Source organism: Vicugna pacos, chromosome 13, assembly GCF_048564905.1.
Source record: "Vicugna pacos chromosome 13, VicPac4, whole genome shotgun sequence".
Classification (NCBI taxonomy): domain Eukaryota; kingdom Metazoa; phylum Chordata; class Mammalia; order Artiodactyla; family Camelidae; genus Vicugna; species Vicugna pacos.
The window spans coordinates 54,130,465-54,153,380 of NC_132999.1; the positions used below are offsets into that span (position 1 = coordinate 54,130,465).

The following is a 22,916-nucleotide window of genomic DNA, read 5'->3' on the forward strand; positions in this document are numbered from 1 at the left end:
TCACAAGCCTAGCACAGAGGGGGTTTCCAGCAAGTGCTGGCTGGGGAGGGTCTACCAGCTGCCTTCCATCGTGGGCCTGTGCAGAACTGAGCAGCTGCTCCTGCTGCCTGAGAAACTCCCCTGTCACCTGCTATATCTTCCTTGTTTGCATGTATTAGGCATCAGTCGCTGTGCCATCTGTTTCTGACAGGGAATAAAAAGTTGTAAAGCTTTGGGGGTTAGGGGTAAGAGGAAGCAACCACAGGGAAATCTTATTTTGTCCCTAGATCCAGTCACATTCAGTAAAGTACCAGTTGAAATATGACCACCTTTTAGAATAGCTGTGCCGCCAGAAAGCAAACCTGGCGTTGCAGTCCAAAGAACATCAAATGTTAAGTCGACTCAACTTGCTAAACTGTAGTAAAGTACCAGTTGAAATATGACCACCTTTTAGAATAGCTGTGCCGCCAGAAAGCAAACCTGGCGTTGCAGTCCAAAGAACATCAAATGTTAAGTCGACTCAACTTGCTAAACTGTAGCCAATGCCGTGAAGCCAGCAGGTTGTCACCATTAGCAGGAGGGTACTAACCACTGTGGACTGACAGCCAGGTTCCCAACCGCAGGAGTTATTAAACAGGTTCATGATTCGAGTCATTTCTTTTGGCATGGGTGTTCCGATATAATATTTTTATATCAACTCATAATCTTAAGTAAATTTATTTTATAAAGAACCATTACCTCGAATGGAAACTCAGTATTGTCATACCTGAAAGGAATCATTAAAACATTAAAAATAAAGCAACGCTTATAAGATCTAGCATGATGCTGTCCCCTGCCAAAGGCTCTGAGCCTGAGGCCTGTCCTTTTTCTTTAAAAAGAGAGATGACTAACATATGATGGAGAAATATTAGAGCTATAGTAGCAAGTTCTAGAGTGGCAACCGTGTGAACTGATTAGCCTGAAAATTCTCCTACTACGAGTACTCCAGAAATGCTAGGTAAACTATAGCAAATATCTCTTTAAACGCTGAGCTGAGCTTCCAAAAAGTAAAGCAAGTCACCAGAGGTGAGAAGCAAGGAGGGAGCAGGACCACAGTAATAGCATGTTGTCCTGACTGGAAGGGAGGGAACTCAGGGAATTCAGAGACACAGGACCGTGCCTCACTTGGGCTTAGGGTTCACGTTTACACCACCTGCGTGATCCAGGAATTCCCAAGTCAAAAAACTGACACCAGACTACTCTGGAGAAAAAATGGGTCCTCAAGCTGGACTATACAGATTCGCATATAAGAGCAGCTTTAAAGATGAGCTTATCTTTCAGATGAAAAAACACACGAGGGGAAAAACCCACTTTATGGAAAAGTTACAGACAAACTAACATCAGGAGTAGACCCTCGGTCCTCAACAGAGCAGTCTGAAGGAGCCTCCCACCAAAAACGAGGGCAGGTTTACAATTATTAAAGATATAAATTAGGGGGGTGAGGGTATAACTCAGGGTAGAGTGTGTGCTTAGCTTACATGAGGTTCTAGGTTCAATCCCAAGTACCTCCATTAAAAATTCTTTTATAAATAAATAAACCTAATTACCCTCCCCCCAAATAAGCAGGTTTACAATTATTAAAAGACGTAAAATAAAACATTGAAAATAACTGTGTAGAGCAAGACACTGGAAAAAAAATAACAGGGAGATTTTAAAATAAATCAAATGGAAATTCTAGAAATGAAAAAAAAGTCATTGAAATTGAACCCTTGGTGGATGAGTTAAACAAAGATAAGACAAAGCTAGAGAGAGAAATCATGAGTTGGAAGATTGATTTGAAGAAATTACCAACAATGCATCATGGAGAAATACACAGATGGAAAATAGGAAAGAGAAGTTAGTGTTTGACAGTTGCCTGCTACCAACTCCAAAAAGAAGAGACTAGGAGAGAGATACAATTTATTGGCTGAGAATTTTCCAGACTTGATTCCTGAGTTTCAAGGAACATGAGTTTTGAGCAGGATAAATATATTACACCTACACATATCATAGTGAAATTGCAGAATTCCAAAAAAAATTACTTAAATCATTACTTTAAAAATGATTTTAAAAAAAAGATTACTTACAATGAAAGCTCAACTAGACTGATGCGATTTCTCAAAACAATAGAAGCCAGAAAAGAAAGAAAAGAACTGCCAATCTGAAATTCTATATCCAGCTAAACTATCAATCAAGATGGAAGCCAAAAGATATTTTCTAAGACTGAGCAAGTTTACCTCTAACAGACCCTGCTACAATAACTAGTTAAGGATCTACTACAAATAACAGTGAAGATTACTGTGATAACAGGGGGAGAGCATCTAGCACAGTTCCTGGAATCCAGGACCATGCTGGGTAAATGCTCTCTGCTCTTATCATAATTAAATAATAGCTCCAGACCCTGCTCTGCAGCTGTGACCTCTGGCCCTCTAGTTCTGGTGTTTGTGCTTGATCTTGAACTTAATCAAGATCAGCACTTGAACACCCCACCTTGATCTTGCCTAAAGGCTTCCGCCTTGGCCTACTTTTCCACTTCTCTAGGTGGATCCTGCCTTCACTCAGGGCTCCCAAAAACCATGTCCCTGAAAACTAGCCACTTGCCCACAGCCTGGCTGGGCCACGCCTGCACCCTGGCATCCTTCCCACCCAGCGTTCTTCCCACTCCTTGTTCTTTCCACCAGGTGAGAATTCAAAGAAACATTCACCTAGCACTGATATCACCAGGGACTTTTAACCCCTTGCTCACTGCACATGAGCTGTCAGCACTTTGCAGTGTTTCAGCGGTACTGTTCGTATCTGTGATAGACTGATAACAAAAAAATGGCCCTAATTCTCCACCTGCCTTGTATCCACATCCTTTTCAATATGATGTTGAAGCTTTTTCCATCAAGAAGTGGAGTTAGTTTCTCCACCCTTTGAATCTGGGCTGGCCTTGTGACTTGCACTTGCTAAAAAAGGTAAAGGAAGTGACATCATGTCAGTTTCAAGCCTAGGCCTCAGAAGGCCTTGCACATGGATTCCACTCTCCTAGAACCTTGTCACAGTCCTAAGAATAAGTCAAGGCTAGCCCACTGGAGGATGGAAGACTACATGGAGCAAAGCCAAGTTATGTTAGCCAGCCCCAAGCCTGCCAACCAGCTGACTGTAGGCGCATAAGTGAGCCCAGGGGGATCAGGCATGCCTGGATAATCTCAGCAGAATTGCCTAGTTCACTGGTAGGCTCATGAGAAATAATACATGGTTACTTTAAGCCTCTGAGTTTGGGGGTCGATTTGTTACACAGCAGTAGCTAGCTTATAGAACATATATGACCTTTTATTTATGTATATGCATATACATAATGAAACAGCTTGTTTTATACTGGCTCACAGCCTGCAGTTTACCAGCAGCTGTATTTCTAAGTTATGTCATCTTACTCTGTTTAACCTTTCTGATGGGAAAATTGAGTTCACGTGTCAGGGTGTGAGCTTATTACCATAACTCTCCATCAAAAAATAGAAAGTGTGACATGTTTCATGTGGGCTCCTTTTTCTTTCTCTTTGCAATATCTTTGCACCACTTGGCTTGGCAAACGTTCCTGAGAACAAAGCAAAAGGTCATGTACCTTTGGCGTGATACACACATCAGGATATTAATCTTCAAGCAAATTTTAGCCTATTAGTATGTCTCTTGAATCAACCAGATAGGAACTGTTAATCTTGGCAGTTTGTGTTGTTCTGTTTTTAATATATGATTTTAGAAGATGTCCCAGTTATCAAAAGACATATGTTTTGGTTCAAGATTATGTTTGATCACAAAGGGAAATGAGACAGGAGAGAGGGAGAGAAAACGCAGGAATAACTGAATTCCACTACGCCCGTTACTGTGTGACCTTGGGCAAATTACTTAGTGTCTCTGAGGCAAGCTTTTCCCATCAAAAATGAGAGTAGTCCTGCTTACCTCCTAGGATCATTATGAGAAGTAAATGGAATGATGTAAGTGTAAAACACACTTCGCCTATCCCAAGGTAAGCTGAGATGATGATGGTGATGAAGGAGGGGGATTTAGAAATAGAATACCACAGCTTTGTTTTTAAAAAAAAAAACAAAATAAAACTTTTGCAGCAAGAGCTCTCTCTTCAATTTCATTCCCAGCCTCTATGAAGTTAGACCAACATTGCCACCCATGATGTCTGAAGCATAAAACCAAGGCAAAAGAGTTTGCCAGTAAGCTCAGATACATTTAAACATCCTGACCCTTGAGCTCCTAAACTCCCACTTGGCCGAGAACTCTTTTTGGGCTGTCACTAGATATTAGCTGAAATGCAGAACAGACTGTCATCCAGTCAACTGGCTCTTTCAGCTCCATGATAGCAGACGTCGCATTTGATGTGATTTCTTTGTGTGGAATTGCGTCTCCAGTTGCTTTGTCCTCAGACAGACCCGGCTTTAGCTGCCCCGTGGAAGAGCTGGGGTGAACAGCAAAGAGAGGCCAGACATACAGATTAATTTCCAGGGCCCCAGGATGCAAGTAACAGCTTTCCCACTTTGCCAAATGAAAGAGATGGGGATCAAAAGGGAAAGATGAAGGCTTACTCCTTCCCTGAAGGATTCATCCTGAATCCTTGTAATATATCCAAACAGGCTCCTTTAAATGAGTCTCTCCAGTGTGAACCTCATTCCGCTGGGGGGTCGGGGGTGGAGGATGGTCAAAGCTTCTCTTTCTTCATCTCCGTTTCTGCCCAGCTCCTGGTGACCCTCCCTCTCCCTTTGGCCACATCTGTATGTTTATCATCCACGCATCTGTGTGTCTTTGGAATGGATTGTGTTTGTGTTCAGTGCAGTTCATATCATTTTCTTCAAGGTCTGTTTTCTGGACCTGCAGTCAGGAGATAATTTCCTCCTTCGCTTCCCTCCTTATCAGCACTGCACACACGCCCCCCTGCCAGGAGGAAGAAAATTCTTCTTTTTTGCTTCTGAAATTTTGGTCTTTGCAGCCCAGGAGAATCTCATTATTGACAACGTGATAGGCATGTAGGGGTGTGCAATGTTGCCTTCCGAACGTTTGATGAGTTTTCTGTGTGACTCCTAGAGTCGGCTGTTTAGAAATACCTGGAAACCGCTCTCTGCCCCTGCCTCACCTTTCACAAGCCCACCATATGGAAAAGACAAAACGGCCAAGGTAACTCTGGGAGCGGTCATTCCCAGTGACCAAGCATTCCCCTCTCTTTGTCCAAAAGGGTTCTCCGTGGGACTCTTTGAAAGAGCTGGCCCCTCTTGGTACATTTTAAGAATGTTTAATTTGACAAAAACTCAAGTATATACAATTTTCAAGACCAGAGCTGTATTGTAAAGGGACTCTTGCTGCTGTGAACTGCCCATTCTCAGCTCTTGGGTTTTGAGGGAGGATTGGTTTTTCGTTTTTGAAAAGCTAAGACAGTCTCCAGACGGTGTGTGAGGAGCGCCAGGTGGTAAAAGTGTCATATCAGGACTTGAGTGTGAACTGCCGAATGCATGATAAGGGCAATTGACAAGATAGAAACTGATTTATCTAAATTCTGAGTGATAAAAGCAAGTGAGGATGGTTGCACAACAATGGGAACATACTCAACACAGTTGAACTATATACTTAAAAGTGGTTAAGATGGAAAATCTTTTTTTTTTTTACATTTTTATTGATTCATAATCATTTTACAGTGTTGTGTCAAATTCCAGTGTTCAGCCCAATTTTTCAGTCATACATGGACATACACACACTCATTGTCACATTTTTTTCTCTGTGATTTATCATAACATTTTGTGTATATTTCCCTGTGCTATACAGTGTAATCTTGTTAAGATGGAAAATCTTATGTTATGTGTCTTTTACCACAATTTTTAAAAAAAAAAATTTAAGGAAGCGAGAAGGTGTTTAGTCACTGTTTACAGCTCTTCAGCCGCTTCTCTTCCAGAGGCTCTGCCCTAAAGGGGATCGAGGCTACCGTTCACTAGGACCACATGCCCGTCATCACCACTTCCCACCACTACTAACTCCTAAAACAGTGCCCGCGATTAGTGGCTGCTAGAAGCAGGCACCGTGACTAGAAATGGCCGAGCCATCTCCAAAGACAGTGCTTCATGCCCACCATTTTTACCTAGTCACCAAGTTAACCATCTGCTCGGGAATAACAGTAGAGCAGAAACCACTGACCACACCATGTACCAGACACTGTCCTGAACATATAACCTCCCCAGCCCTGGACAATCGATATTATTCTATTATCTCCATTTTACAGAGGAGGAAGCCGAAGCTCCAAGTTATTAAATAACTGACTTCAGTTCACACAGTAGCAAAACCAGGATTTGAACATATCTGTCTTGTGCCAGAGGTCAAGCCACTTCCCCTGGGCAGATGATCCCCAACCTTTTGTGCACATGGGCCCTTTCTAATGGCAAAGATTTCACAGCCCTGCACACGGTAGTTGCCCCACATTTTGTGTCTCCTGGTTGAAGTATGTGATGACTGAAAGCTACCTGAATCCAGGAATTCTGTGAGTCACAAGAGCATCTGACACAGTCCTAGAAACAGGACACCTGCTGTTGAGACAGGAGGCATTTCATTGGCTGACAGTGGTTGGTACTTGTGTTGTCTCTTGGGCCCTCAAAGTCACTCTGGATCTTTGCCCCCAGAGATGGGGCACCCTGAGCTGTACCGTGAATCATTGGAAGGATCTGAAGACCCTGAACCTTCTTACTGTATTGACCAAGCCCAAGGGATTCTGTCAATACAGCTGATGTCAGGTGCTCCTTGAGGGGGTTCCCATGAGCCCCTGCATCACATTGTCAGAAGCTGGGGGAGGAGACTGAGGCAGCATCAGCTTTGGAAGGACCATTCATAATCTTGCCCATTGCAGACTGCACTCAGTCACAGTAGCAACCATTCCCCTGGAGCAGAGCTCTGGAAACCAGCAATTGGAGAGCTGGGCGCAGTGGTTAAATACTCTTCCATTGACTTTCAGTAGAGTCAACACTCTTCCTTTGTTTTTATCCAGTCTACAGAGATCCTTGACTACAGCCTCTCAAAAAAAGTTATACCAGGAGGAAGATAAAAAGAAAAAAATCCTCCTTACATGTATTCTCAGCATGAAGGGTTCATCCTGCTGAGTCCCACGGCTTTCATCCATTCCACAAACATTTGCTGAGCTCAGCACCTGTGCCAGGCACTGTTCTAGGCACCGGGGTTCCCTGGGGAGCATAAAAAAGAACAGTCTCAGCCCTTGGGTGGATCCCGTGTAGCAGGAGACAAACTACAGAAGAGGTTTTAAAACAGCAAGGTACCACTGTAGAGCACAGGGAGCCACATCCAATAGCTTGTAATAGCTTATAATGAAAAGGAATAAGAAAAGGAATATACATGTGTGTAACTGAATCACTAGGCTGTCCACCAGGAATTCACACAGCGTTGTAAACCAACTATACTTCAATAGAAAAAAAAACTGAGAGATTTTAAAGATAAAATAGATGGTCTCAAATGCTATGGAGAAAAATAAATCAGAGAAGGGAGATGGGGCACCTGGTAAGGGTGGGAGGTTGCATTTTCCTACTTTTGGAGGGCGACCATGAAGCCAAGAGGTGAAGGAGGGATCGGGGAGGCTTGTGGATGTCGGAGGGAAGAGCCTCTGGAAGAGGGACCAGCACAGGCAAAGGCCTGGCATGTTCTGGAACAGCAGGGCCAGTGTGGCTGGAGCAGAGGGAGCAAGGGGGAAGCGTGCGGCAGGTCACAGAGGGCTTCGAGGGCTGTTGAAATGACTTTGACTCAGACTCCATGAAAGATGGGTCTCACGGGAGGTTCTGAGCACAGGAGGGAATTGCTCTGACTTTTCTGCTGCATAATTTGCATGCTGCACCATCCCCCCATGTTAAGTGTACAGTTCGATGGTTTTTAGTGAACATGTCAAGTTGCACAACCATCAGCATGACCCAGTTTTAGAGCATTTCCATCCCCCCCCCGAAAGTTACCTCGTGCCTATGACTCGCATTTTTAAGGGATCGCTTTGGCTCCTGTGTTAAGAATAAAAATAAGAAGTGGAAGCAAAGAAAGTATGAGAAAGCAGTGTCTCTCACGGCACATCCGAGCGACAGAAAGGACTGAAAGTGGAGGGGCAGAGGCAGGACCAATAAAAGCTTTCTTTTCTTAACTGTGGAGACTCCTTAATGCCAAAGTCATAACAGGATGAAGGGCCTCCAGCTTTAACAGTGAAAGTACAATATTAATAGCGTACACAGCACTGTTTACAGAATGGGAAATCCAAGCCTTAAAGCTGGACCTGTTTGTGTCCTGAGCTTAAAGATGGCCGATGAATGTTGGATCCCTGACTATTCGTAAAGCTATGGGACCCTCTTAATATCTTAAAAATCCACAAGAAGAAAAGTGGATGGTAGCGATAGGAATAAATGTTTCAGCAAACAGTCATGGGCCCTGCAGTAGAAAGGCAGTGAGGTCATCTTATATTTGTTATTACTAAAACAATGTTAAATTCCAGTTTCTTTTGCTGGTCTTGAAAAGCAGGGGCATTCTGCACTGAATACACATCGTGATGTGAGGTATCGTCTGTGCCCATGGACGGGGCCTGCTTGACGCTTCAAAATGGTACCTGAGTGAGGATTTTCTGTATTTTACCTGGAAGCCTGAAATCTGGTATTATCAAGTTTTGGACCAAACGGCGAGTTTTGGCTTTTTTTTTTTTCTTTCTTTCTTTTCAGGCTCTACTCCAGCAGCCAGAGTTGGCTCTTTCCTGACTCAGGTTTCCCCTCCTGGACTGTTCTGTTCCGGGAACAATACCAGATTCTCCCTTGGGTGGGTCTAAAGTGATTCTCGCTGACTTCCTCTAGCTATCACCTGTGTATTACCAAGAATCGGCCCCGAGGCTTCCCTCCACGTTTGCAACCTCACAGGGAGCAAAGTCTTTAAAACATAAGAAGGACACATGTGAGTGTGGCGCCAGTCTGAGGATGAAGGGGAGGAAGTCTAGGAAGGCAGTTTGCAGCCAGGCTTCAGCGATGGGTGGATGTGTTTCCAGCTCGCCGCCTATCCTGACTTGATTTCACTGTGCTCTGGACTCTTGTATGAGGTTTTATGAAATTCAGCTCGGCTTCAAAAGGCAACTACTTTTTTTGCTTTTCGTAACAGCTGTCGGTTGGCTAGTTACAGCAACCTCGCAGTTGGTTGCTGGGGGCCATCTGATAGAGAATGCTGCAGTTCCACTGCCAGCCACAAGGGGTCCCAGCCCTCCAGGCATCAGCACCCAGGGCTGCAAAGCTGTCCCCGCTCCTCAGGTGGAGAGGTTCTGTGCAGGTGCCCTGAGTGGCCAGGCTCCGAGAGGGCTGCTGAGCTCAGTCGTCAGCCCTGGGCCCTGGGCACAGTGGGAGCAATGATAACCCAACTGCGATCACTGTGGTTCAGGAGTTGTTACCTCAAACAGCAGAGAGAATGGCCCCAGGTCCCAGCAGCCCTCTGTATCAGCTTCTGGGCCCAGCTGTATTCTCACGGTGTGACCTGGGGCATGCCCCACCCCGCCGAGACTCAGTTTCCTCATCTGCCAAGAGAAGGGGTCCAAGTAATATCTCCTTCTCTACAGCCTTGCTAGCAACGTAAGCCCCTGGAATAGCTGTCACACCAAGGCGTATCTTAGTCATCCTTGTAATTCAACACACACTACCAGCTTACTGAAGCTTTACATCCTTCTGCCAGGTGATCATGTCCCTGGAAGCAAAGGAGTGAAATCAGAATTCTATGCCCTTTTGGTGGGGGTGTGGGGGGAGATAATTAGGCTTATTTATTTTTTAAATGGAGACACTGGGGATTGAACCCAGGACATCGTTGCATGCTAAGCACTCACTCTACCATTGAGCTGTACCCTCCCTCCTGTACCGCAGAATCTTTTGACGTCAGAGCCAGAGGGGTTCTCAAACTCCTGTTGGCCTGGAGCCATTTATTCAGACAAATTCTTACACAGCAGCCCAGATGGAAGACAGATGTGCTCTGGTTAGAAACTGGCACCCAGAGAGAAGACGCCGCCTGTCCTGTGTCACCCAGCAGGAGAGCAGCAGGGCTGAGTGTAGCTGTCCCTCTGGGGCCAGTTCCCCAGGGATGACACGGAGCGTATAGCTTCCCAAATGCGTGGGAACTCAGAACCGTAAGAATGAGCTTACGAGGAGGCAGGGCTGCAGGGCAGGGAGGGACACACTGATTTCCACTGTGTGTTCACTATGCTGGGTGTTTTCCCCACACTGACTCCATTGCCATGAAGACCCTCAAGATAGTATCATGTCCGCTTATAGGCTCAGAGGAGCTAAGCTAAAATGTGAACCCAGGGCTTTGCAAAGTGCATATCCTGGCTTTCCTGGGGAATGGCAGTGTATTTATTCACTCGTTCAGTCACATATTTATTGAGCGCCGAGGGTATACCAGGCACTGTTCTATACAGCTGTGACTCGGGCAGCTGGAGCCCCGCCCTCAGTGAGCCTTGATGTTAGCGGAGGAGACAGACGTAGACAAGAGAATGTGACAAGAGGAAAAATACGGCCGGTTGAGGGGGTAGAGAGTGATGGGTGGGGGTGCACTGCACCCCTCGTGGGTCTAGGGCAGCGCTTCTCAAAGTGCGGTCCGCCTGCCTGTCTGTGAACTGTTGCTTTCCAGTCTGCAATGAGAGAAAAGAAACGCTGCTTCTCTGTTTCTGTACAAATAGTCCCTGGACCAGCCCTCGCCCAGGGCCTGCGCCCTGACGAGCCCCGACCTAAACTACGCTGAACCACTAGGTCAGTGCAGCAGTTGAGTGTTCGCCGTATCCTGGGACACTTTGCCCCCACCCCGTCTCCTCTCCGCTCCCTCCCTTCCGTGTACAGACCCCAGGGAACCTGTTGCCCAGGAAGGCTGTGGTGTCTCCTACCTGCCACGTGCACTGAGCAAGGGACCACCAGTCCCTTCTAAGGGGGCACACCCTCTCCAAGTCCACGGCCAGTTGTGAGCTCCATGGAGGGTGGAAACAGACCCGGGTCCCAGCTTGCTCTGTGTCACTTACTAGCCACGTGATCTGGAAAATGTCTTCGGTTTTCCTCAACTCTAACATGCAGATCTCAGTGCTCTGCAGGGATAGATCAGGCACACGAGGGCTTGACCCGGGGCGGGGAACTCAGTAAATGGATGCCGCCATTACTGTGTGTGTGATTGCATGTGCACATTTGTGTGCCAGAATGTTTGCCCTTGTGCATGAGCGTATGTGTGCGTGTTGGTGTGTGTACCTGAAGTGTGTTTGTACAGGCACGTGTGTGCACAGGTCTATGACCTCCTTTTCCTCTGCCACTATTGCAGAGTCCCTCACAGTTCCCGCTGTGGCCTGGGAGGCTGACGGTCTTTTCTGGGGTCTCTCTCCAGATTGCCAAGGGATCATCGAGGACGTCGTCCTGCTGGGGGCACCCGTGGAAGGAGAAGCCAAGCACTGGGAGCCTTTCCGGAAGGTGGTGTCTGGAAGGATCATCAATGGCTACTGCAGGTCTGTCCAAACCTCGGGGGCGGGGGGAAGTGACAACCCTTACTGAGCACCTCGTGCACCCAGGCCCTGTGCTGGGGACACAGATATTCGAGGTCTGGCCCTCATCCCGGAGGATCCCAGGGACCAGTGGGACCCTGGCCCTGTTAGGAGCGAGGCCCAGGCCAGGTGTGCTGACCAGGGCAGCATCCTTCCCTAGAGGATGACTGACAACCAGGGACGATCCTGAGAAGGAGTTCCTGTGTCAGGCCCGGACCAGCTTACAGGACGGCAGGAGAGGCCAGGCTGGTCACCGTGGTCTGGGGAAACAGGGACGTGGGTGAGTGGGATGAGAATGAAAAGCAAAGATTGGGCCCCAAATGGGAGGTCTCTGAATATCAAGTAAGGAGCCCCTGTGTGTGTTATTTGGCAGCACAGGAAGGGAGCGGGGAGGGTCCAGGCTGAGCTTTCGGAGCGGCTGTGGGGCGGGCCAGGTGACAGAACAGGGGCCTGACAGCCACGGGGAGCCAGCACCCACCCCACGTGACAAAGCCTCTGGCAAGCAGTGGGGACCGCGAGGCCTGGCGGCCATGGGGCTGGAAAGGAGTCATCCCTGGCCTGGGGGGCGAGGAGGGGGCCTTGAGGGCCTCCGGCCAAGGCTGTGCCTGAGACCTGCGGGGAACAGAGAAGGTGAAGCCCAGGACGGAGCCCTCAGGAGACCGGCCGGAGAGGATGCACGGGCCTTTCAGCCTCCAGATGAAGCAAAGGAGGAAGGGGATAGTGTCAACACGACAGAGTGAACAGAGCACACAGATTTGGAATCGCAGAGGCCTGGCTCTTAATATTGACCTCACTTTCTCCATCAGTGAAGGAGGGATCATTGTAGCAACTCCCCCCCGCCAGGGTTGTGATGATAGTGAAGCAGTTTACAGAGTCGCATGTGGTAAGTACGTGCTCTGTGAGCGACAGATGGTGTTACTGTTTATCACCATCATCACTGGTCAGTTGGAATAGTCACTCAACAGCTGTCCGTGGGCACCAACCTAGTGCCGGGCGTGTGCTGTGGCGACAGCAGGAATAAACCCCACCCAACCCTGCGGAACCTCACCCCCAGCAGCAAAAATAAGAAAACAGGCAGCTCCAGATAGGCATGTGGAGGCTTGTCTGCACCACCAAAATCCAGAAGCTTTGAAAGCAAAGGCTTTTCCCACAAACTCGTTTTGTGACAAGTTGCTCGGCGCGAATGAGACAGACTTCTAGGCTTCGCTACTGTCCCTGGGCTTGTGGGTTGAGCGACTCGGCACCACCCCAAACCTCGCAGGGGTGTTACGGGCTACACGGGCTACAAGCCAGATTGCCTTCCTAAAATCCAAATCATTATTCTGAATTCTGAAGCACAATAGGTCCCTGAGGATTTGGGATAAGGGACCCGTGATTTGTAGTCTTAGATGCAAAGGTGCAGATTACTGACAAGAAGGTGACATTCTAAGACCAGACCTGAAGGACAAGTATGAAGTCTAAGAAACAGTAAGGTTGGGTGACACTTGTAGGGTTCCATTAACACAATTTTTTAATACAATTTTAAAAAATGAAGTAAGACTCACTGGCGAAGCAGCTGACTCACTGTGCTGAGAACGTGAACTATCCAGCAGGTGGGATGCAGGGGTGGGGATGCAGCACTGGAACTGAAATTAGAATTGGAGTGAGGACCAGTGGGGTCGCCAGCCTCAGCTGAAGCCGGAAGGACAGATGAGATCATTTGAAAGGCAAAGCATAGAGAAAGAGAAATGTGCTGGGTTCCTAATTCTAAGGAATGTATGTCAGGGTGAGAGGAGGGAGAGGCTGAGGTTGAGGGCAACTCAGAGTCATCCAGCATGCCAGGCTTAAGCCTGCTTCCTGGGCATGGGAAAGATGGACAAGACAAAAAAAGCTCAAGTCTAGTAGAAAAGATATATGGAAACAGACAATTATTTGTTAAAAAACATTAAAAATGCAATAATGCAGTGATGGGGGTGGATATAACAAGTATTAGACTCTTAACACCTGCCACGTCCTGTCTTTGTTGTCATTATCTCCATTAATCCCTCCCTGTACCTTAAGATGTTGGTATTATTAATCCCATTTTACAAATGAGGAAACTGAGGCTCAGAAAAGTTAAGGCAAAAGGCCAGTTAGCTTTAATTTTTATCTAAGCCCATTCATCCCAAGTAGAACCCAAAACTGAATAGAACAGATTTGGAAAGTCTTTATCATTTGGATGATTTAGCCCATAGCAACAGCTGTGTAACTCAGAGATAAAGATAAAGATGTTCTTTAGTCATGGATTGAGGGCATTAACCAAGACATGGAAATTCACCCCATCATTTGACTTTATTGTTCATATTCTAAGCTGAGTTCCTAGAATCAGGATTTGGTAGAAACAACAAAGAAACTAAAGACAAAGAGCCATAATATATAAAGAGCTCCTACAAATCAGTAAGAACAAGGTTTAATAAGAAAATGGCCAAAGGGTATTTACACAGAAACTCACCAAATAAATACAACCAACAAACTTTTGAAGAGATACCCAACCTCATTATTAATGAAATAAATGCAAATTAAAATCAGTAAAATACTCTTTAACATCCATGAGATTATCAAACATCTGAAACATGAATAACATTCAGTGTCGGTAAAGATGTGGAGCAGTGAGCACTATCATACACTGTTGGTGACAGCTTAATTTAGTGAATGCTTCTTGGAGGATAATTGGCAATAGCTATTAAAAATTTTAACATGCCAATCTCCTGACTCCACAAATTCTGACTTCTGTGACCCTGCTGTACTACATACACCCATGCATAGAGATGGCTGTACAAAGGGGATCATTGCAGCTTCATTTATAATTAAAAATTTAAAACAACCTAAATGACTGTAAAGAGAAGAATAGTTAAGGCGGAAAAAAGCAAGTGCAACAATACATACTGTGATCCCATTTGAGGGAAGAAGTTTCTGTGTGTGCGTATATGTATCTATAGGTCGAGAATTGCACAGGGAGTCAAGAAGGACCACGAGAAGCTAACAACAGTGGCCATCCTTATGGAATAGACAGGGATTGGAAGTAAGGCATAAAAGAGCTAATTTGATTGTTTTAAGGTAAGGGCAGTTTAAAAAACAAGCAAAGAAAAAGAATGGACACAACTTTGATGTTAGTCCTCGGTTAAAATCTTGACTCCACCATTGACCTCTTGGGTGGCTTTGGACTAACAAATCTGAATCTCAGTATTCCTACCTATAAAATGGGAATAGGGGGGGCGGTTATAGCTCAGTGGTGGAGTGCATGCTTAGCATGCATGAGGTCCTGAGTTCAATCCCCAGTACCTCCATTAAAAATAATAATGATAAATAAATAAATAAACTGAATTACCTGCCCCTCCCAAAAAATTTTTTAAATAAATTTAAAAATAAAATACAATGGAATAACAGTCCCCCCTTCACAGAGTTTCTGGGAAAATAAAATGAGATGAGGTAGGATGAGGGCTGGCACTTTAAGGTGCCCAATAAGCAGTAGCCGTTCTAATTATTTCACTGGGCATATTCAGAGCACATGATTTTTTTGGTGCTTTCATACACAGCGAAGGGAAAGAATTAAAATTGCATGAGTACCATATAAAAAGAACAAAATCTTATTAAACCCATTTATTCTGTTGAGAATCTGAGGCCAATAAGGTTTTCCATTATTTTGTGAGATCCTGGGCCATCTCTCTGGAAGAAAAAAGGGGAGAGGGGGAGGAAAGGGAGAGAGGAAGAAGAGATGAGGGAAGCCTTGTCCAGACCAAAACATTAACTGCAGTTGCTTGATGAAATTTAGCACCCGCCAGGAATTCATATTCTTGGCCCCCAAAGGCATTTTGGCTGCTGTGGACCTACTTAAATATGGGGAGTGGAGTGAGGGGGCGGGGGAAGCTTCAGGCCAATGCCACCAGACTGTGTACGTTTATAAACGTATAATGGACATCAGCAAACTCCCTGCAAGTCTGTTCACTTACTGGGCTCTCAACGAACCCCCTGGAAGCAGCCGGAGCGAGCGGGACTGCTCTCCATCGCACTGTGCAGAGACGGCAGCTCAGAGAGGGTCAAGGGCCTCGCCATGGCCACTCAGCAGAGCTGGGATGTGAACTCAGTGAGAGGGTTTCATTCTGAGCCCCCGGGGGACTCCTTGCGCCATCTCTGCTCCAGGACCATTGGGGTGGGGATGACGGTAGAAGGAGCAGGGAGGACTCTGGGCCTGTGAGGAGCCAAGGCACACCCTTCAGCGGGCCAGCGTTCAGCTGTGGGATTCATGTGCCGGCATGGCCTGGAGGGCCATTGAGGCCCGGCTTGCTGGGCACCACCCCCCGGCAGTTCCTGATTCCGCTCAGGATACAGCATACAGGATAAAGACCCAGTCCTGCCCTCAACAAGCTCTCAGCCTAGAAAAGGAGAAGACCCAGGAAGGGGCACACAGAGGACATGTGACAGACGTCACCAAAGGAGCACACAGCCGGCACGAGGGGCAAGGGATTCATACTATCGGGAGGAGGGGCCTAGGGGCACTCCCTGGAGGGGTGGCCAAGAGCAGGGAGGACTGCCAGGTGGGTGGCACAGCTGGTCCCCCCAGCTCACAGATGGGGGCCCCAGACCCAGAGTTCCACCTGGAAGGGCCTGGCAGCTCCAGCTCTCCATGGCCCTCCCCCCAGAGCAGAAGCCCTGCTGCCTTTCCTTCAATTCCCAGGGACCCCTGGACCAGCCTCCACCCCCAGAAACTAGAAGCCCCTCCCCAACCAAGAGCAGCTCTCCCAGTGATGGGCTGACCTCATCCAATTTCCTCATTCATTCACTCAACATATACTCATCATTTGCTTGCCAGCACTGTCCTCTGCTCTGGGGACCCAGCAGGGAACAAAACAGCCTCCCTGGAGCTGCCACACCCCAGGAAGGGCTCTCAAAGTGTCAGCGGCTGCAGCCCCCATCTTCTCAGCAGGGTGCAGTCGGGGCCCTGGTTTCCCACAGAAGCTGCAGTCCCACCAGGCTTCCCGGGCCAGGCGGGGCCCATCCTTGTGCTCCGGCTCCCCGAGGCTGACATCCGCCCCCTTCTCCGCCCGCAGAGGGGACTGGCTGCTGAGCTTCGTGTACCGCACGTCCTCTGTGCAGCTCCGCGTCGCCGGCCTGCAGCCCGTGCTGCTGCAGGACAGGAGGGTGGAGAACGTGGACCTGACCTCCGTGGTGAGTGTTGCCTGTCCCTCCTGGGGCCGGGGGGCACTTCGTTAACTCCAGCCCAGCCACCTGGGTTCCAGCGACACTGGCCCTGGCTCAGTCCACCCCAGAGAAGGGAGATGGTTAGAATTCACTTGGAAAGAGGCAACTCCTGTTCACGGACACGAGTTCCAGGGCGTTGTCGCCAGGCCCCTTACACACATCATCTCTAACCCTCACACAGCCTCTGGGACAGGCACTATTATCCCCATTTCTCAGAGGAGGAAACTGAGGCTTAGAAAATTTCCTATCACACAACTAGCAACTAATAGCTTGGATGTGAACTTCCAGAGCCCATGCTTTTGCCCCTTCATTAGTGCCCTCCCTCCACTCCCCGCCGCCTCCAGCTCTTCCTCTCACTGCCCCCCACCCCAACCCTCCCATCCCAGGTTACTAGTCAGGAGCCTGTTTTTCCTGGAAGTAACTGGAACAACCAGAAGACACAGGTGGAGGCATTCATGCTGCTGGACCAGAGCAAAAGAACCTGATTGCCAGGCTGGGAAACCATGGAACAGCCGGCAGGGAAAGTGTGTTCCAGGCTCCTCCAGCTTGGAATCACCTGGAGAGTTTATTTAAAATGCAGATCCCAGGGCCCCACTGGCCAGACTTGCTCAGTCAGTCTCTCAGAGTGGAGCCTGCAAGTCTGCATTTTGATCAGGCTCCCCAGGGACTCTTACACATTTCAGACGAGGCTGGACTACAGGTGCACATGGTGAAAAGAATTCTTGCTGGGAATGGAGTAGGAGGAAGCCGCCCGGGCAGCCACGCGAACCTAACTTGAGTCTCTAGAGCCATCTTTCAGGCTTGAAGGACCCTCGTCCACCCACCACAAGCCTGCCATAGACATAAAGTAACTTCGTGTCTGGACACTCACTCGATGTCCTAAGCGTTTTGCAACACCTGTCCCCCCGCTGTACAGATGAGGACACTGAGGCCTTGAGAGGCTAAGGGACCTGCCCAGGGTTGCACAGCAGGAACCTGGCCGAGCAGGACTCAACCCCAGGTCTGAAGATGAAGGGAACCGCCCCCGGTTGGGTAGATATGAGGAATACTGGGAGTGGTGCCCGCTACCAGGAAGGGAGAGGAGTGGGCTGTGGTTACCTCCACAAGCAAACCCAGCTGGTGAAAAGCCTCGTGGTGCGAAGTCCCGCGAGAACAAAAACTTCGGTTTCCAATTATTACATTGCTGGCTGCCGTCTATCAAGTGCCAAGCACTTCCTGAGTGTAACCCAGTTTCCCCAGATCCCACGTGACAGCAGTTTGAGCCAGCCAGCCGCACTATCCCACGAAAAGCAAAGTCCGCCCCTCTCTGGGCTTCTGAAAACTCCCCTGGGGAGGGCGCTCTGGAGGACCCTGGCTTCACCCTTCAGTTTCAACAGCAGCCTGGCCCACCACCACATGCCCCACCCAGCACACACACTGCACCTCATTGTGGGGGAAGCCGGGCACCCTGACCCACCCGCACCAGCACAGCCAACCCCGGGTTTCATGTTTAGTGAAACTTGGCTGAGGGTTGAAGAGAGCGTAGGGAGAGTCTAGCACAAAAACTTAAAACCAGAACGTTAGCAGGCACTGCTGCCCCTGAAGTCCATGGCTCATGTCCCTGCCCCGAGGTCCCCGGGGCCCCTCACCCGGCCTGCCCCTGTGAGGCTGGGGCCAACTCATCCTCCCTTACATCCTCACTCCCCTAAACTCCCAGGACCCTAGCTCACAAGTCCAAACCCACCAAAGGAACACAGGTAAAGCAGCCCCAGGCCTTCCCAACTGGCAGTTTGGGGAGCTAGTGTTGGTCCAAGAATAAGGAGTTTCTAGATTCATCCATCCCTGAAACTGACCCCTCAAGTTCAAGAGGCAGTCTTCCCAGGACAGGTATGAACTTCAACCCCTAGGGCCATCTCTTTCGATCTAGAGACTGCTTCATGTGATGTGACCCTCACAGCAGTCCCATATTATGCATCCCCAAGTCACAGACTGGAAAACCAAGGCTTGAAAGAATAGACTCACCCAGCCAGAGAGTCACAGACCTGGAAACCAGGACCAGGGCCTGTGCTGTGCACCTCCCTGCGGGCGAGGCAGGCTGGGTCACAAGCCCAGGAAGCCGCAAGACTCAGTGATGCCTCCTGGCCCGTGTCCAGGGGTCTCTCTCCTGTTTGAGGGTCCTGATGGGGTAAAAGGGAGAAGTGACTTTATGCCTCACAACCCCAAGAGTCTCCCTCTGCCACAAGAATCAAATATGAGAAGGGACAGGTAAAAGTTCCTTTTAAATGAAAATTTCTTTTAACTGCTACAAGGACCTTGAAAGACACTGTTTCTGCCCTGGGAAGCCCCTGAATGGGAAGAGCACAGCCTATGGTGCCAGAGAGGCCCGGCTTAGAATTCAGGCTCTGCTGCAGGTATACTGGCTGTGTGACGTTAGGCCAGTGACTTGACCTCTCTGTGCCTCAGCCTGGAAACAAGGGAAATCCCCTACCTTCCAGCTTAGTGCTTAGTGCACAGTAGGCCCTCATTTAATGCTAGTTCCCTCCTCTCTGGCCCCTGCCTTCAGTTCTGCCTCTGGGACCAGCAGCTTCAGAGACACCTCCCCCCTCACACTGCCTTCTTGGCAGCTCCCCAGCTCTTGCCTAATAATAGCTCTTTATCACATTAGGAGCACATTGCAAAAAGCAGTGCTTTCCTCTTCTGGGTAATTAGAGGTAATTAGTGTTGCCTTTGTGCTGCCCCTCCTGTTTTCCTTGAAAATTCTTGCTGGAGGAGAGGTTGCTGGCAAAAGAGTCCCTGTGACTGCTGCTGGGGAAGCACTGGCTGCCCCGTGCTCGGAGCAGAGACCTGCAGGACCGGCCCTCTTCCTGCTGGTCCGCTGTGGACAGAGCGCAGGGTGCATTGTCCCTGCGGCAGCCATCGACACAGACATGGTCCCCGGGGGCTCCTGATCTTAGGGCAAGCCTGAGCAGGAGTGAGCCAGGGGCAGCCTGCTCGCAAGCAAGGAGCATCTCCAGTGAACGAAGCAAAGGCCAGGCTGCCTGCCTGCCTTTCAGTCTCTCCTGTGTGGGGACTGAGATGCAGTGGGTAGGGGCTCCTGGAGAGGCAGAAGACTCAGCCCAGGGTCTCTGGAGTCTTGGTGTCCCAGAAGAAGTGCCAGCTGGCTTCTAGGACTTAGCACAGGACTTGGCACAACATAGACACTCAACAACAATAAAAAACAATAGCCAGCATGCCAGATGCTGCTCTGTACGTACAGATCGATGTCACTTCATCCCCAAAGCTGTCCCATGCGGTGGGCATAATAACCCCATTGTACAGATGTAGAAACTGAGGCTGCAGGAGGGAACATTGGATGTGAGTGGCAGAGCCAGATGGGAACCTACGTCAGAGCCTGGGCTCTTAATCAGGGTTTATGCATCTCTGTGGCTTCCGGTCAGTGACCTCCAACTCTAAGCCAGTAAGCCTGGGACATGTATTATCTCACTGAATCTTCACAACTAGCCCATGAAGCGTATGGATCTTTATTAGCCCCATTTTACAGAGGAGGAAACTGAGGCCAAAGAGGTAAAGGAACCCCAAGGGCTGTAATAGGCTTGGAAATGGTCAGGCTGGCATAGGTGGGCGGCAGCAGCCTCGGTTTGGTCAGGTTGAAGTATCTTGCAAGGCAGGAAACAGGAAGTGCTGAGGCCCGTTCTTACCATGTGGACGGATCCGGTAACCCTGAGCACCACAATGTGCAGGGCTGGACGTGGGGAGGACTGGTGAGTGAGTAGTGGTGCCTGCACTTGCTCAGCTGACACAGGCCATTGGAACACAGACATGAGCAGATGAAGACGATGCGTGTTAAGAGTGCTGTCATAGGGGAGCCCTGGAGAGCCCTAACCAGCGTGGGGAGGTCAAGGAGGCTTCTCAGCACCAGGACATCCAGTGTGTATCTGGGCAGGTGGCAGATTTCAATCAAGACAGCCAGGGAGATGGTCTTTGACTGAAATCTTTATCTAATATTACCCACATTAGAACATTCCACTGCTGAGAAGAGATTCTTTTCCTACCCACCTCGCTCCTGCTCTCCCATCCCTCTGGCTAACTGTACCAGCCCTTCACCAACATTAATAAGCTATAAGGAGGCCATCTTTGTCCCATGAGTCAAGGTTTCTGCTGGCCGGGGTTCAGATGTGATGGCTAGAGCTTCAGCAGCCATCTTGGGTTCCCAAATGGATCAGCCTAGCTAACTCCTTACCTTCTTTCCCTCCTTCCAAGAAAACTAAAGTAAAGGAACTCTTATTTATGGAATACTTACTATGGGCCAGGTGCTGTGCCTTGTGGTTTGTATTAGTTCTTCCCACCAAGCCCATGAGATGGATATCACTAACTCTAATTGGCTCATGTCCCTGTAAAAGTGTTTTGGGTCATTTATGGAAGGGAATATTTCCCACGAAGTCCCAGACCCTTGAACTCTTGTAGCAAACGTTCAAGGTATGTGGTGTCATGATCTTCATTTGATAGATGGGGAGGCTGGGGTTCAGCGCGTTGTGAGGACTCACCCAGTTCCTGGTAGGAGACGGAGCCAAGGCTGAAACCCCCATTTTTCTGATTCTAAACTTAGGTTCTTTCTAGCACCATGCAGCCACTAACGTCCACCCTCTCTGGAAGGACACTGCCTCACCTTGACCCTCACCCTGAACCCAGGGATCTGAAAAGCCTCTTATATGGGTGTACCTGTGTGTATTTTCACTGAACACTGTTTAAACACGTTTGTAAAGAAAGGAACAAGAAGTAGGCAGGTTCTGGTTCGGAGAAAGTAACAAAAGCGTACTGGGAATTGTCTTTTGTGTTCTTGAGAAGTCACTGGAATAATTTGTGATTCAAATGGAAATGCAGATGTTACTGGCTGAGCCTTTGTGTTGTTTCCTAAGATTCCCAGCGCAAGCCTCCTCAGTGTTTTCCTGCTTTCTTTTTAAACAAAAATCTTCCTCTGCAGCCTTGAAGGAATGTTCTGTCTTGTGCTTGCCTTTGGCCCTCAAGCAGGCCCCCCAAGCTGGCTGGGGAGGGCGTGAAGCTCTATTTCAGGGAGATCTGAGCGAAGCAGCCTCCACTGTCAGCATCTCAAGCACAGCACACACGGCTCTGCTCTTCAGTGCTGTGTGTCATTAAGCAAACCACCAACCCTCTCTGGGCTACCCTTTCATCATCTGTAAAATGAGAATGATTTTTAATGTCTCCCCCAAAACACATTTGATCGTCTATGAAGAGAACAAGCCAGGATTCAAATCCCAGCTTTGACATCTCTGTGACCTTGGGTGGGTCCCTTTACCTCCCCTATGGCTCAGTTTCTTCTAATCTACAGTTAGCAGCCAATGCCTGTCAAAGGAGTATATCCAATAAATTCGTTGTCTACAATGCATTCGGGACCTACTGTGTGCTGAGCACTGTCGGTTATCACAGATACCATCAGATATTCCAGTCACATCCCTAGTTTTCACTGAAATATCCCAACACAAAACTGGGGAGTCTCTATTCTCTCAGGGACTGGGTGGGCACTTCTGAGTTCTTGACTCTTGTCTCGATGGAGATTCCGTCCATATAACAGAGGGCCAGATGAAGTGGCTTAAAAACACAAGAGTGGATGCTGTCACAGAGGAAAAAGGGCCAGAAGAGGTAGTTCAGGGTAGGCTTGGTAGCTCCACAGCCTTCAGGAGCCAAAATCCCCTGTCTTGCTACTTTGCAGTGCTCATGGCTCATGATGGCTGCCAAAGCTCTGGCCATCCTGTTGGAATTCCAGCCAGCACAAAAAAGGAAATCGGGGAGGGGAGTAAGGAGCACTCTTCCTTTTAAAGAGACTTCCAGGGAGCATCGCATAATAGTACTGCTTCATCTCATTGGCCAAAACTTGTCGCAAGGCTACACTTAGTGTACCCAGCTATAAATTGAAATTCTTATGTGTCAGGGGGAAGGGGAAGAATGAATTGTAGGAAGTACCTAGCAGTCTTTCCAGCCATAGCTCTATTTTCAATTTGGGGGCTTTTCCTAGGGGGGGACTCTTATAGCAACCTTCTGATGTAACTACGCCTATTGTCCCCATTTGTCAGCTGAGACAGGCAAAGGCCAGAGGGCTAGAGGCTTGCCCAAGGTCCCACCGCTGGTGAGCAGCAGAGCCCTTCCGCTGTAACCTGCAGCT

General features: G+C 48.5%; 1 protein-coding gene across 5 annotated transcripts in view; it reads left to right on the forward strand.

Moving 5' to 3' along the window:
• The window catches only part of TMCO4 (transmembrane and coiled-coil domains 4), a 78,368-nt gene that overhangs the window by 54,032 nt on the left and 1,420 nt on the right, over nt 1–22,916 (forward strand). For 4 of the 5 annotated variants that reach the window (XM_072975241.1, XM_072975240.1, XM_072975239.1 and 1 more), the window contains 2 exons: nt 11,389–11,506; nt 16,609–16,726. In XM_072975241.1, the coding sequence (XP_072831342.1) occupies nt 11,389–11,506; nt 16,609–16,726 (236 nt within the window). Of the gene's footprint in view, nt 1–11,388; nt 11,507–16,608; nt 16,727–21,344; nt 22,130–22,916 lie in introns of those variants that run through there. The other variant, XM_072975244.1, reaches the window with a different exon arrangement.